This window comes from Antechinus flavipes, chromosome 6, assembly GCF_016432865.1.
Source record: "Antechinus flavipes isolate AdamAnt ecotype Samford, QLD, Australia chromosome 6, AdamAnt_v2, whole genome shotgun sequence".
NCBI lineage: Eukaryota > Metazoa > Chordata > Mammalia > Dasyuromorphia > Dasyuridae > Antechinus > Antechinus flavipes.
This window is the reverse complement of record NC_067403.1, coordinates 154,934,811-154,948,029: the sequence shown is the minus strand read 5'-3', so window position 1 is coordinate 154,948,029 and position 13,219 is coordinate 154,934,811. Positions and strand designations below refer to the sequence as shown.

At 34.8% G+C, this 13,219-nt stretch overlaps 1 protein-coding gene across 2 annotated transcripts in view; it reads right to left on the bottom strand.

Annotated features, from left to right (window-relative positions):
* NFKB1 (nuclear factor kappa B subunit 1) overlaps nucleotides 1–13,219 on the bottom strand; it is a 161,833-nt gene that overhangs the window by 115,358 nt on the left and 33,256 nt on the right. For both annotated transcript variants that reach the window (XM_051966185.1, XM_051966186.1), the window contains exons 2-3: nucleotides 12,259–12,307; nucleotides 9,200–9,287 (exon numbers count right to left, since the gene is read on the bottom strand). In XM_051966185.1, coding sequence (XP_051822145.1) covers nucleotides 9,200–9,287; nucleotides 12,259–12,300 — 130 coding nt within the window. In that variant the 5' untranslated portion in view covers nucleotides 12,301–12,307. The remainder of the gene's footprint in view (nucleotides 1–9,199; nucleotides 9,288–12,258; nucleotides 12,308–13,219) is intronic.

Sequence of the window (13,219 nt, the reverse complement as noted above, 5' to 3'; positions counted from 1 at the left end):
TCCTAGCGGAGTGAGGAAAAGGAGATTTCTGTGTCCATTCCTCTCATTTCGACCAAGAATAAAGACCAAGGATTTTTGCTTGTCCTGACTCTGGCTGATTCTAAAGTATCCAGAGTATTAACTCAGTCCCCACATAATAGAATGAACATCTCTCTGGGAGTCAAAAATCTTGAATCTTCCACTTGTTATTCCTGTGATCTCAGACAAATAGCTCATATGGTACGCAGATGGAGAGGGAGAAAACTCAGGGAATCAGTGATCCCATAAAAAGGATTTTCCCTCCTGTCAACAAACTCTATAGGATCTACAATAGATTTTTTACAAAAGTATCTGAGGTTAGATTTGAATTTAGGAATATTAGTCTTCCTGACTCTAGGCCCAGCACTCTATCCATTGCACCACTTAGTTGCCCCTTCTTATTGCCTAGTATTAATCATCTACAGGAGGGGTTCTATTCTTGGGAAAGAAACCTCAGTTCCAGCGGGGAATTTTCATCTCCCCAACACTGTGGTAAGTCCAATATCTGAGCAAAGGCATATTGAGCGAACCTGTGCTGATAAGAGACACCAGGCTCAATTGTGCTGCCAAGAGGTAGCCCTGGGCAAAAAGAAACCAGAACACAACCTCCTGGTGAGGGCAGAAGCAGTGGGGGTAGGGATGCTACTGGCTATGGGTTCTATGGGAGAGCAGAGTTCTTGATTTCAGTTCCATGCCAGAAGGAAGAGCTGAAAGAGGACCTAAGGCCAGAGAATACTTTGCGACTAGTTAATCACAATAACAATCTGCTAAAAAAAAAAATGATCAGGCAAAGATCAATCATAGAAAGTTACTCCTGGAATAGAAAAGACCAGGGTTCATCTTTAGAGGAGGATACTGAAACCAAAAAAAAAAAAAAAAAAAAAAAAAGGCTCTCCTATCCAAAGAGTAATGTCAAAAAGAATTCATAAGAAAACTTTAAAAATAAAATGAGAAAGTGAGGAAAAAAATAAGAACAATCCAAGAAAAACAAGATTATGAAAAGAAAGTCAACCAACTAGAAAAGGAAATCCAAAATCTTAAGGAAGAAAATGATTACTTGAAAATTAGAACTGAGCAAGAAGAAGCCAGCAATATTACGAGACAAAGAAATAACAAAATATAAAAATGAAAAAATAGAAGAGACTGTGAAACATCTCATTAAAAAAATAACTGATTGGGAGAACAGATCAAGAAGAGAAAACTTAAGAATAAATAGACCAACTCAAAGCTTTGATTAAAAAAAGAATTACAATATAATAATGCAAGTAACAACTTTCTAAAATTGCCTTGAAGTGTAAGAACAAGAGGAGAAAGCAGACTTAGGAAAAAATTTCACAATCACCATCTGAAAGAAATACTATGATGAAAATCTACAGGAATACCAAAGTCAAATTCTGAAACCCTAAAGAAAATATTATAGGCACCGTGAAAAAAAATTCAAAATATGGCAGAACCACAATTAGAATCATACAAAACCTAAAAGCAGCTACATTAAAAGACAGCAGGTGAAGGAAGACTATATATTGAAGAGCAAAAGAACTGAGGTTGCAACCAAAAATATTATACCCAGTTCTGAATAACAGCAACATTAACAAATAGACATTCAATGAGTTACAAGACTTTTAGGATTTTGCTGTAAAAAACTTGAACTTAGTGGAAAATTTGACATAAAAGATCCAAAAGAAATATAAAGTAAATATCAAAGACTAATTAAAAGAGCCCCAAGAAGAACAAACTGTTTATGTTTTATGTGTGGAAATGTAAATCATATGTCTAAGACTGTCACATTGCCATTAGTAATTGGGTAGTTTGAAAGAAAAATTGGGTGGAGATGAGTATGATATGATCCCTAAAAGCAAAATCATAAGGGAAACAATAGAGAAAAAAGAATAATCACCTTATGCAAATGAGAATGTATCTCTAAAAGACTATAAAAGGATTCTAAATTCAGATAGAATCAAAAGGCCAGGGGGAAAAGATCAGGGGAAAGGACAAGGGAGGGATCCTAGAGGAGTAGGGGTGGGGATAACAGGAGGACAAGGTAGCAGGTAAGACAGAGGAGTGAGATGGGATAGGAAATAAGAGATATACACAAAATTAAATAAAGATCAGGAGTAGAATTTATTATGTAGAAAAACCAGGGATAGTAATCATGATCTCAGATAAAGTTAAAGCTAAAATATATTTAATCAAAAGAGAAAAATTGGGAAACTACACTATATATTAGTCATATTAATCAATATTGTTTTAGACTATTTCAAATAAATAATAATACATTATAAGATTGGAATATTACTGTGGTGTAGGAAATAATGAATTAATGGAGTTAGACAAATATGAAAAGACTTGGACTTATGTAGAAAGATGTTATCCACCTTTAGAGAAATAGAGGACAAGCAAGTATAGTACAAGTATAGATGCATATGAGTGTATATATGTATGATTATAGATATCTGTATGTATGTTATGTGTGTATATGTGTGTGTGTATCCACATTATAGCTTTCTTGGGGGATATGGGAGGGAGTGGAGGGAGAAAGAAGGAAAAAAAAGGAATAAAGCAAAAAATGAACAGCAGAGAACAAAAGAAAAGCTACAAAGAAGCAAAGAAAAGGAAAGCTCTGAATACAATGTGTAGTAATTACTATATAGATTTTCTTGAAATGGAAATTTATTGTTATATATTTTGAATTTTCTCTTATGTTCTGCTATGCACAAGACAACTTATTTTCTTTTCCTATTTTATATTTAATTCTAAAATTAATTTGTTATTTTTTAAAATGAAGGAATGGAAAAAAAAAATGTCAGCAGCTTCAGCCATGTGTTTTGCCCCACTGTACCTAGCTCTGCTAAGTACTAGAGATACAGATAGAGGATATATGACAGTTTCTGCTTTCAAGGAGATTGGGAAAGACAATACTTAAAAGAAAGGCCGACTGAAGGGTAGATAGTAAGGTCCAAAAGTCTTAAAGATGCAACTGTGAAGGAATGGTAAAGATTAAGAGGTCTTGAATTATGATGGTAGTTGGAAAGGTTTAGTTAGTCAAGTCCAAAAAACCATTTTATGATATTAAATCTTCGAAGAAATTCCTCTACCCCAAGTATCAAACTCAAGATGCAAGTTAGTCTGAAAAGTTCCTGATTATGGTCCAAATTAGACTAAAATGCTAGATGGCACAAGTAGATTGAGCACTGAGCCTCAAGTCAAGAAGATCTAAGTTCAAATCCAGCCTCAGACACTCACTAACTGTGTGAACTAAACTCCTTTGCCTCAATTTCCTCATCTGTAAAACGGATTTAATAATAACACCTACCTCTCAGGGTTGTTGTAAAGATCAAATGAGATTAAAATTTGTAAAGTACTTGGCATAGTGCCTAACATATAGTAGGTCTATTATATATGCTTATTCCCTAATGAAAAATATTTTACAAAATAAAATTTTAAAATGCAATATAGATGCTAATTTGTCATTCTTTAAAATTATTATGCCCCAGCAGTGTTTGTACTTATTTAAAGAACTAAAGATCAATGCTGCAAACATCTGTAGAAGTAAATGCTCTTTATGGTGTCCCATCATCATTAGCTACACTGGATTCAAGCTCTAGCTTTTGCTTCTATTTCATATTTCAAGGATTTGTGGTTTTATCCACATGGTTACTTTCTCTTCCAGTGCACAGTGTAAACTCTTCATGCCTTAATAGACCATTTCATGAATTGTTATGTATCACCTGGTGGCCATCCCTTTGATGATCCTCTCAATTTCAGTTGGTCCTCGAACAAGAGACATGGTCACAAGCCTTATACTTTCAGCATTTCCATTTTGGCATGACCTATTAAGGTTGAAGCTTTCCAGACTCTTGAGAACATAGGCTATTTTCATTTCACAAGAAGGCATCAGAGTAGGTCAGAAGTGCTTTTACTTAAAAAGCAAATAAATTATCTTTTTTAAAATATGAAAATGAGGCCATTGGTTCATTAGGTCTCAATGAGCTTTCCCAAAAATTCAAAGGGAATTTTACTAATCTATCGACCTTCTTTAATTTAGCTGATTTTATGGCCAGTGGTATTACTGGCTGACAATGAGGAGCAAAGCACAAAGCCAAGTCACTAGAATGATGGCTATCTTTGGAATACCAAGGTACTAATCCAATGACACAATTTAATAATCATGACCATTGTCCCACTCAATCGTTAGTGAACAAAAGGTGAATGACCATCCAGATGTAGTAGAAAGATCACTGATCTTGGATTCAGAAAACCTTGGTTCAAGCGCTAGCTAAGACTCTTAGGATTTCTTTCTTTGAAAGACCTTCAAAATTAGCACAGTACATTGCCTGCTGACATCCAGTGACTGCTTAATAAATGCTTATTGATTGATTGGTATTGTGGAAAGAACAGTGGCTCTAGAGTCAAAAGCCCTGTATTCAAACTCTCTTGCTAATACTACCTGAGTGATCTTGAGCAAATCACTTAAATCTGCCGAGCCTCGGTTTTCTCATCTATAAAATGGGTGATATTATACTAGCTAGTCTCTGAAGTCCCTTTTAACTCTAGACCTATAAAGCCTATCTATTTTCATATTTTTACTTGGAAAAACTAAGACCCACATAAATCGAGCAACTTGTTCAATCACAGAAGTAAGTAAATAGCAGTGCTAATTAATATTGAGTGGGAGGTAGGAGAAAGAGCATTAGATCTATAGTCAGATGGCATGGATTTGAATCTAGCCTCTACTACTTACTACCTGTATGACTTTGAATCCCGCCTCTTTGGACCTCTCCCATATCTTTGTGACCCTGGACAAGTCAACCTTTGAGCCTCAGTTTCTTCACCTGTAAAAGGGAGATAATACTATTTACACTACCTACCACTGAGCACCATATAAACAGGAATGAGTTATGGCTGGAGGGAATTACTCTACCAACATTTACACAGAGTAACTTATTAAATGATAGGACAATGGCTTACACATGACATGCACAATGAATATATGCTGAAGTGAATGTTAATAAATTATACTCCTACAGTTTAGGGAGGGGTGAGAGTCATATATCAATCATATTTTGTCTTCTTTCCTTACACATTTTCTTAAAGAAAGCAAGTCTGAAATAGGACTAAAAAGAAGAGAATCATTATCTCGTGACTGATATAGATTTTCATCTCTGGAATTTAAGCTGGCTTCATTTTGACTTTTTAATTATCATCCTTTATTCTGTTTGCATTATAATATCTCTTCAACCATCTAAAGAAACTGCTATCTATCTTCTAGGTTTCATATATTTCTCTTATCTACTGATCTCTTCTGGTCAAGAAAATCCATTGATCATGAGATAGACTTTCCTTTTATATCATGGCTATCAAATAAGACTTGATATTTTGTGGTTCTCTTCTCTCAGATAAACAGAAACATCTGATGAAACATAGCCTAATAGAGAACAGAAAAATGATGACACAAAAATTTCAATCCCAATCACTTTTATATGATAAAACAAGACTCAAAACAAAGCAAAGAAAAATAAAGCAATGGAAGCAAAAAAATTAATCCATATGACCAAAATATCTGACGTTTACATATCAAAAGGAATTATTGACAACAAAAATTGAGATCTATTTTCTACAAGAGAATCTCTCACAGCTGGTTAAGTGTTCAATATCAGCAGAATGTTGGGCTATGGTTGTGAAATACAGGGGGCATGATATTCTGCCCATTGTACTCAAATTAAAATTTATAATTTTTAAAAATGTGAGAATGTAATTTTGCTCATATAAAATTTCTTTCCCTCAGATTAAAACAAGAGAGTACTTTGGATACATTACTGAATTATAAATAAGCCCTTAAATTGACATTCTAAGTGATTTATGGCTTAAAGTAGATTTAGTTTTATTTCTTCACTGCCAGAAATGAATCTGGAAAAATGACAAAGAGGAAAACAGTTGGAAAGTAAAGTGTAATTATTTCTTGTGGTTACATTACTGAAAGAAGTTATAGGAGAAGTCCTCTGATAATGAATGAACTTGAAGTATATCATGTTTCAACAAGGAGAGAAAGGGAATAACTTTGCATGTTTTGCATAAAACATTAGTATAGTATCTTTTATCTTTGTTCCCCTACCAATTCAACCCCTCAATTTTTTTCTCTTTTAGCTTTAATGCAGAAATTATGAATAGCTTTGTAAAAATTAAGGAATCTAACATAGGAGGGGGCATAGGGTGAAAACAATTTATATAGCAAGAACTGAACTTTTGGAGTACAATGCTTTAAGAAATTGAAAATATGCTTATTATTGTTTTGCTTCTGAAGTGACATAATCATTCTGCCAAAGTAGCATATCTACTAAGAAAAACATTTTCCTGTAAGAGGAAGACAATATTAATAAAGCACAGTGCTTATGAAAACACCTGTGCAAAAATCTAACAGTCAAAATGTAAGCAGGAGGAAGAGTAAACTCTAGGAGTTTCTAATACCCTCCAGGATCACCCACCTTTCAAAACTTTTGATACCTTATTCTTCCCCACTTATTCTGAGATCCAGTGACATTAATCTCTTTGCTAATTTTCTAATCTCCTCTGGAAGAGACAGTGGGCCTGAGGATTTTGTGCAACTCTGCCTCATTTAAACACATCTATGCTTGAGTCAAAAAAACATCAAACTCCAAACACAGCACTCCTAGCATTTTCCCTAGCTGCTTCCCATGCCTGCAATTCTCTCCCTTATTCCTGGCTTCCCTGGCTTCTTTCCAGGTTAAAATCCTTCCTTCTACCAAAAAACTTTCTCAGGTCTCCTTTATCTGTGTCTACTCCCTCAGTCAGTTAAAATTTTATGCTCTCTCTGCATGAAATTTTGTAGGCATTTTCAAAAGTCAAATTTCTATTCCATAATGATGAAAAAGTTAATAGGGAAGAGTAATCTGGAAAATGGAGATTTTTCAGCTATAATTTGGTTTTGGAAAAAAATTTCTACTATAGGCAAAGTATTTTGTAAAACAGGAAACTCTGAAAACAAAGTATTTGCTGAGATGACTCTTTTGATACCTCCATACTACACTAATTTTATCTTTTCCCCTTTGTCTAACTTAACAATTAAAAGCACACTGGGAAAAACTCAACCCTGTGATGTCTGCTATTATCACACAAAGGCATTAATGGAATGAAGACAGATCTCCAGGGAAGATATTGAAATTTCAATAAAGCACTGACACCAGGAAAATAGTAAAATATGTCAAAATCAGAATCACAAATTTCACAGGAAGCCTAGAAGCCACTAAGAAAGTAAAGAAATTCATTTGTACACAGGAAACTGAACTAGGGTTTAACCTGGGCAAAATCTCACAAGATCTCAGCTCTGTCTGGTACCTTAAAAAATTGTTTTGTTGGGCTGAAAGAGAGCTAACACCTCAGAAACATACCCATCAGATAGCAGAAAGTGGAGGGAAAATCTGGCATTTTTTTTGCCATTATAGTCATGAAAATATTGTAGAACAGAATTTGGAAAAGTTTGTGAAACATTTTTTAAAAAGAGAGAGAAAACGAGAAATGTTCTCTGGAGAAATATCTAGTAGACAAGAATGTTACCAGCTTAAATAAGAGTACAAAATTGGAGAAATAGATGACTGGAAAATACTTTATAAATGAAGTAGCCTCAAGCTTAATCTCAGTGGACATTTTAAGAAGTAATAATTACAAATATCTCAACTAATTTCTTAAAACACCATTTCAGTCAAGTGAAGAGCATATAAAAAAAGTCTTATCTCAAAAGAATATGCATAAGAAAAAGCCCAATGCACTAAAGATTGATCATCTACTTGGGAATTATCTATTCTATGGATTAGTATATTTAAAGTTCCAGTCTGTTTCCCTCTGTCAATCAGCAAACTTTTGGGATACCAAGAGTTTTAGTTTGGGGATTCAGAGGCAACAAAATTTAATCATAATTCAAGTGAGAAAAAGAAATATGAAAATAACAAATGTCAGAAGATAGAAAGGAGTGAAGGGGAGCAATGCAAACAATTGCTAAATTTAAAAGAAATAAATAGGAGATTTTTCAGTGCTATGTGTTGATGACACTATGAGACCCCATTAAAAAAATGTGAGTTATATAGATCTGGCAAAAGTGCAATTGAGAATGGGGAGAAAGTAAAATGAAGATGGAGAACTGTAAAGATTCTGAATATTTTATCTAGCTTTACAATAAAGCAGAGGACAGGTCCTATGATAGGAACAAATGGCCAACTGCATTGCTCAACCAGAGCAATTCTGGAAGAAAGAGAAATTTTAAAAATTTCTCAGAGGATCCCTGTCAGAAAGAAAGAAATTAAATGGGAGGAGGCAGAAGTGACCAAAGAAGGTTTGGAATCAGAAGCAAATTGGTAAAAATCTGTAAATCTAGCACAAATTTGAATTAGGTAGTACTGGTTTGAAAGGTTAGGCCACAGAAGAGATAATAAAAGATAAATTATAATCTGACTGCTATAAAGGAGTAAGATTTTCTCTGGGGATGGCTTTCTAGAAATCCTGTGCATTCAAGGAATCAGAGGGAGGATTAGCTACAGGAGAAGATGGGAATTATGTCAATATTGGTCTTAACACCAAATGACTGGGAGAAAAGGAAAATGCTGATTCTGTTGAAGGCATAGTTAACAGCACAATTAAATACAAATTAATCTTTTTTAGAAAAAGCTTGAAAAACAAAGCTGAAAAGAAATTGGAGCTAGAAGGAAGAAGGGAAGGTGATCTGGGCCCAGAGGGCATCCAGGGCACAAAACCATGGGCTAACAGAGAACATTCATAACCATGATTATGTGTACCGTGGGTAATATAGTTGATGCTTTTATTCAGGCCAATTTTGGCAAAAATTCTCTGAATCATTAGTGTTCGAATAAGCTGGTTTTATTTCAAACAAATCCCTGAATTTCTAAAGCAGAGTATGTAGGGACACCTAAAAAGAAAGAAAGAAGGGAGGGAGGGAGGAAGAAAGGAAAGGAAAGGAAAGAAGGAAAAGAAAGGAAAGGAAAAGGAAAAGAGAAAGGAAGGAAGAAAAGGAAAAGAGAGAGAAAAGGGGAAAGGGAAGAGGACAGGGGAAAGGGAAGAACAAGAAAAAGAGAAGGAAAGAGGAAAGGGAAGGAAGAAAATAACCATAGTTCTCAAATAAACTTAACCCTACAGAGGAAGAAGGATGTCTTACCTGTTGGCAGTGGTATGTCTGCTGGAAGTAATCCTGAACTATTAAGAATTGCATTTATCCCAATATTATAAGGTTCCATTTGAAACATCTGAAATAAAAGTCATTTAAAAATAAATTAAACCACTATTTATCCTAGTATGTCTTAAAAAGCTAAGTTTGAAATATTTAAAATACCGTACCAATGGATGTATATTTTTTTAAAACACCAAACAATACAAAAACTTGTGAAAAATATATTTTTTAATTTCCTAAGGACCATGCAGGTAATATCTATCATGTAGTACTCTCTTATTTCTATGTCTAACCTTCTTCTTAAGCCTTGGATTCTTTTTGAAATGATGTGGAATAGCAAGGTGAAAACTCAGAATGACCCTGGGTTGAAGTGAAAAGATCAGATATCTCAGTTGGCTGCAGATTTAAAAGAAATGATCTCTTCTAGAGGAGCTACACATTCAGCTGGACAAGACTGAAGGGAAGAGCCAACCTATGGTGTGCCACACATTCCAAAGGTTCGCTAGTTAGGAAAGAAAGGAATCAATATTAGATCAGCCTCTTTTGCTACTATCCTTAAGGTAAATTGCTGATTTTTCAGAAATATGAAGCACTGATCCCAGAATTTAGGGGAAAAAAAGAAAGAAAGAAGAGAAAAAGAAAATGTACATACTCCTAAATACATACCTTCAAGGGGCCCTCCCCCCCTCAAGAGAAGAAAGATAAGGAAATGCTCCACCCTTGTTGCTAGTGAGGGTAAAGATGCCCACATAAGAGGCACTTTCAAAATGAATGTCTCCCCAGCAGTTTTTGGAGGGCCAACCATCTTTTATTGATAAAAAGATTTCCTGTGTTTAGGCAGGAAAACATGGTTTTAAACCAAGCAGAATAGTCCTTATACATGGGTTAGGGTTCACCTTTAATTGTCAAAGCAACATATTAAAAGTGAAAGGTAAAACCAGGGTGCCTAAATTCTGAGTAGCCAAGTGTCTGTCACATCACAATCAAAGAAGGCATTCCTGGGCCTACCCCATTTCCCCACTTTAAAAAAAATCGTTAAGTCTGTGAAAGGTAATTTTCACTTTTAACAGGATAAACTTTTATTTTTTTAATACATCACAAAGAAGATAAATTTAGGGTAATCTCAGAGGGAAGGCATTAAAATTAAGGTTTATCCTACACACATACACACACCCATGGACGTCTCCATTAGACAAGGAGTTCCTTGAAAGTATGGAATATCTTTTTGTTGCATCCTCAGCAATTAGATGTTTGTTGACTGTCTGATTAAACACAGTACTTTTAAGAAAACTGTATTTTTTTTTTTTTTTTTTAGTCTAAACCAGAGTAAGAGACCTCACTTTGCTTTTTTGGAAAATGAATTTATGAGGCCTTCTTTGATTTGCTTTTTGACATTGTTTTCTGTCTGGTTTCATTCCTGGTTCTGCTACTTCCTGGATAAACATGTCCCTGATTATTCCTTTTCTCATTTATATATGGAAGACTCTAGTTCTTTATAGTGTCATTACACGGACCAAATGAGGTAAAGTTATAAAATTAGAGGTATAAAGAAGTATTTGTAAAAATGGGGCAAGGGGAATAAATTACCTGTTTTGTAGGTTATATCAATTTAATATTACTAATTCAAATCATTACCTTTAAATTCCAGGGCTCTACTCTTAAAGAAACTAACTTCTAACTGGTTTTGAATTGAATGGTAGAGAGAAAGGCTGGGCCACATTAGACATAATAAAAACTAAATTATGAGCTGGCCATCATAAAGGAATAGAAATTAACTTTATATGGGGAGTAGATATAGGAAAAAGAAAGTATTGTTCTTGTTGAGTTGTTTCAGTCATGCCCAACTCTTTGTGATCCCAGTGGGGTTTTCTTGGCAAAGATACTGGAGTAGTTTGCCATTTCTTTCTCCGAATCATTTTACAGATAAGAAAACTGAGGCAAACAAAGTTAAATGACTTGCCCGGAGTGACATAAATAGTGTCTGAGGCCAGATTTTAAATTCAGGAAGATGAGTTCTCCTAATTCCAGGCAGGCACTCTACCACTATGCCACCTAGCATTATACAGAGGCTAGTATGTGCCAGGCAATGTATTAAACACTTGATAATTATTATTCCATTTGTTCCTCACAACAACTCTGGGAGGTAGATGATATGATGATCCCCATTTTACAGTTGAGGAAACTGAGGCAGATAGAGGTTAAAAATGACTTACCTAGGATCATATAGCTAGGGGGAGGGAGGGAGAAAAATATGCAATACAAAGTTTTGCAAGGGTAAATGTTGAAAACTATCTTTGCATGTATTTTGAAAAATACAAAGCTACTATAAATAAATAAATAAATACGTTGGAACTCAGACCTTCCTGTCTCTAGGCCCAGCTCTCTCTCCATTAAGTCATCTGGCTGCTTCTTTTACTGCATCGTAATAGAAATTTATGTGTGCAATAATTTAGAAGACATGAATTTGCCTTTGCAGTATGCATTAATTCTTACAGTCTTCTGTATTTTACTCCTCTGAATATATTCTATGATATAGAGATTCTAGGTTGTTCCCTACTCTCAAACATTCCATCTTGTCACCCTGTATCCTGTTCATGCTCTCCTCCACACATCCCCTTCTTGTAGTTCGTGGCTTCCTTCAAGACTCAGCAAAAGCGCCATTAGATGATGCAATACCAATCCTGAAGTCAGGAGGACCTCACTTCAAATATGACCTCAGCCACTTAACACTTCCTAACTGTGTGACCCTGGACAAGTCACTTAACCCTAGTTGTCTCCCCCCTCCCCCCAAATAAATAATTAAAGAAAAGAGCACAAATCTCACCTTCTTCAAGAGACCTTTTCCCATTGACCCTATTACTGGTGCCTTCCATCTGAGATGACCATTACTCATTTACTAAATACTTGTAGACCCTCCTGACTATGACAAATTTCCACTGGACTTAGTCATTAACAGTACTAACTTTGATTTTATTTTTAATAAGCCAATATGAATTCTTTAAACATAATTAAGAAAACTGTTTTGACATTATCATTCCAGCACTTACTTGTTCATGCATTCTCAATATGTAATGATCCTCTTCTGCCATTCTGGAACTGAAAGGAAGAAATGAAAGGATTTTGAAAGTGAGAAAGGAAAAGCATCTCTCCCTCCCTATCTTCTTCAAGATGGACATAGTTTTCTTTGGGAATTTGAGAAGAAAGTCACTTTTTGGGGACATAGATCCTTTTTGATAATACAGGGACTAGAAAGGCAAAAAACTTTCAAAATTATTCAACAAAAATGAACCAGATTTTTTTTTTTTAAAGTCAGTTAACTAGCATTTATTAAACAACTACTATGTGCAAGGCAGTGCTAAGCACCAGGGATATAAAGGCAAAAACAAAAACAAGCTCTCAAGGAGCTCACAAGATAATGGGGTAGACAATATGAAAATAATCAACTTGGGGGTAAATAAAAATATCTAGACTCAGGAGATGGAGTGTCTTGTATAAGGAATAAAAAGAAGGCAGGTTTTATTACACCTTTTTATTACATCTACAAACTAAAAAGATAGGAAGGAGTGAAGCTTAAGATAATACTGGTAAAAGTTTATTCTATTGAAGTAAGCTTCCATATTGATATTCGATAATCTTAATAGCAATAAAACCTGTTTTTAAAAGTATAACTAAGAGCTAATGGTCAATAGCTAATGGCCACATAGATTTAAGCCTGAAACAGACTTTTCAGGAAACTAGTTCAAACCCCTCCTTTTATAGTTGAGAAAACAGATGCCCAGAGAAATTAAGTGATTTATCTAAAGTCACTCAGATGGTAAACATCTGACTCAAGAGTTTGATTCCAAAGGCAGCACTTTTCCATCTGCTTCAATACATACCAGAAGGTTAGAGTCTACAGGTCTCAGCACATCTTCTACTTGCTGAAGTCCTGCTAATGTGCCAGTGCCAGTACCATTTTGTGAATGAGAAAGAATCTCATTCACAAAATGTTAACTGAATGATCATTGT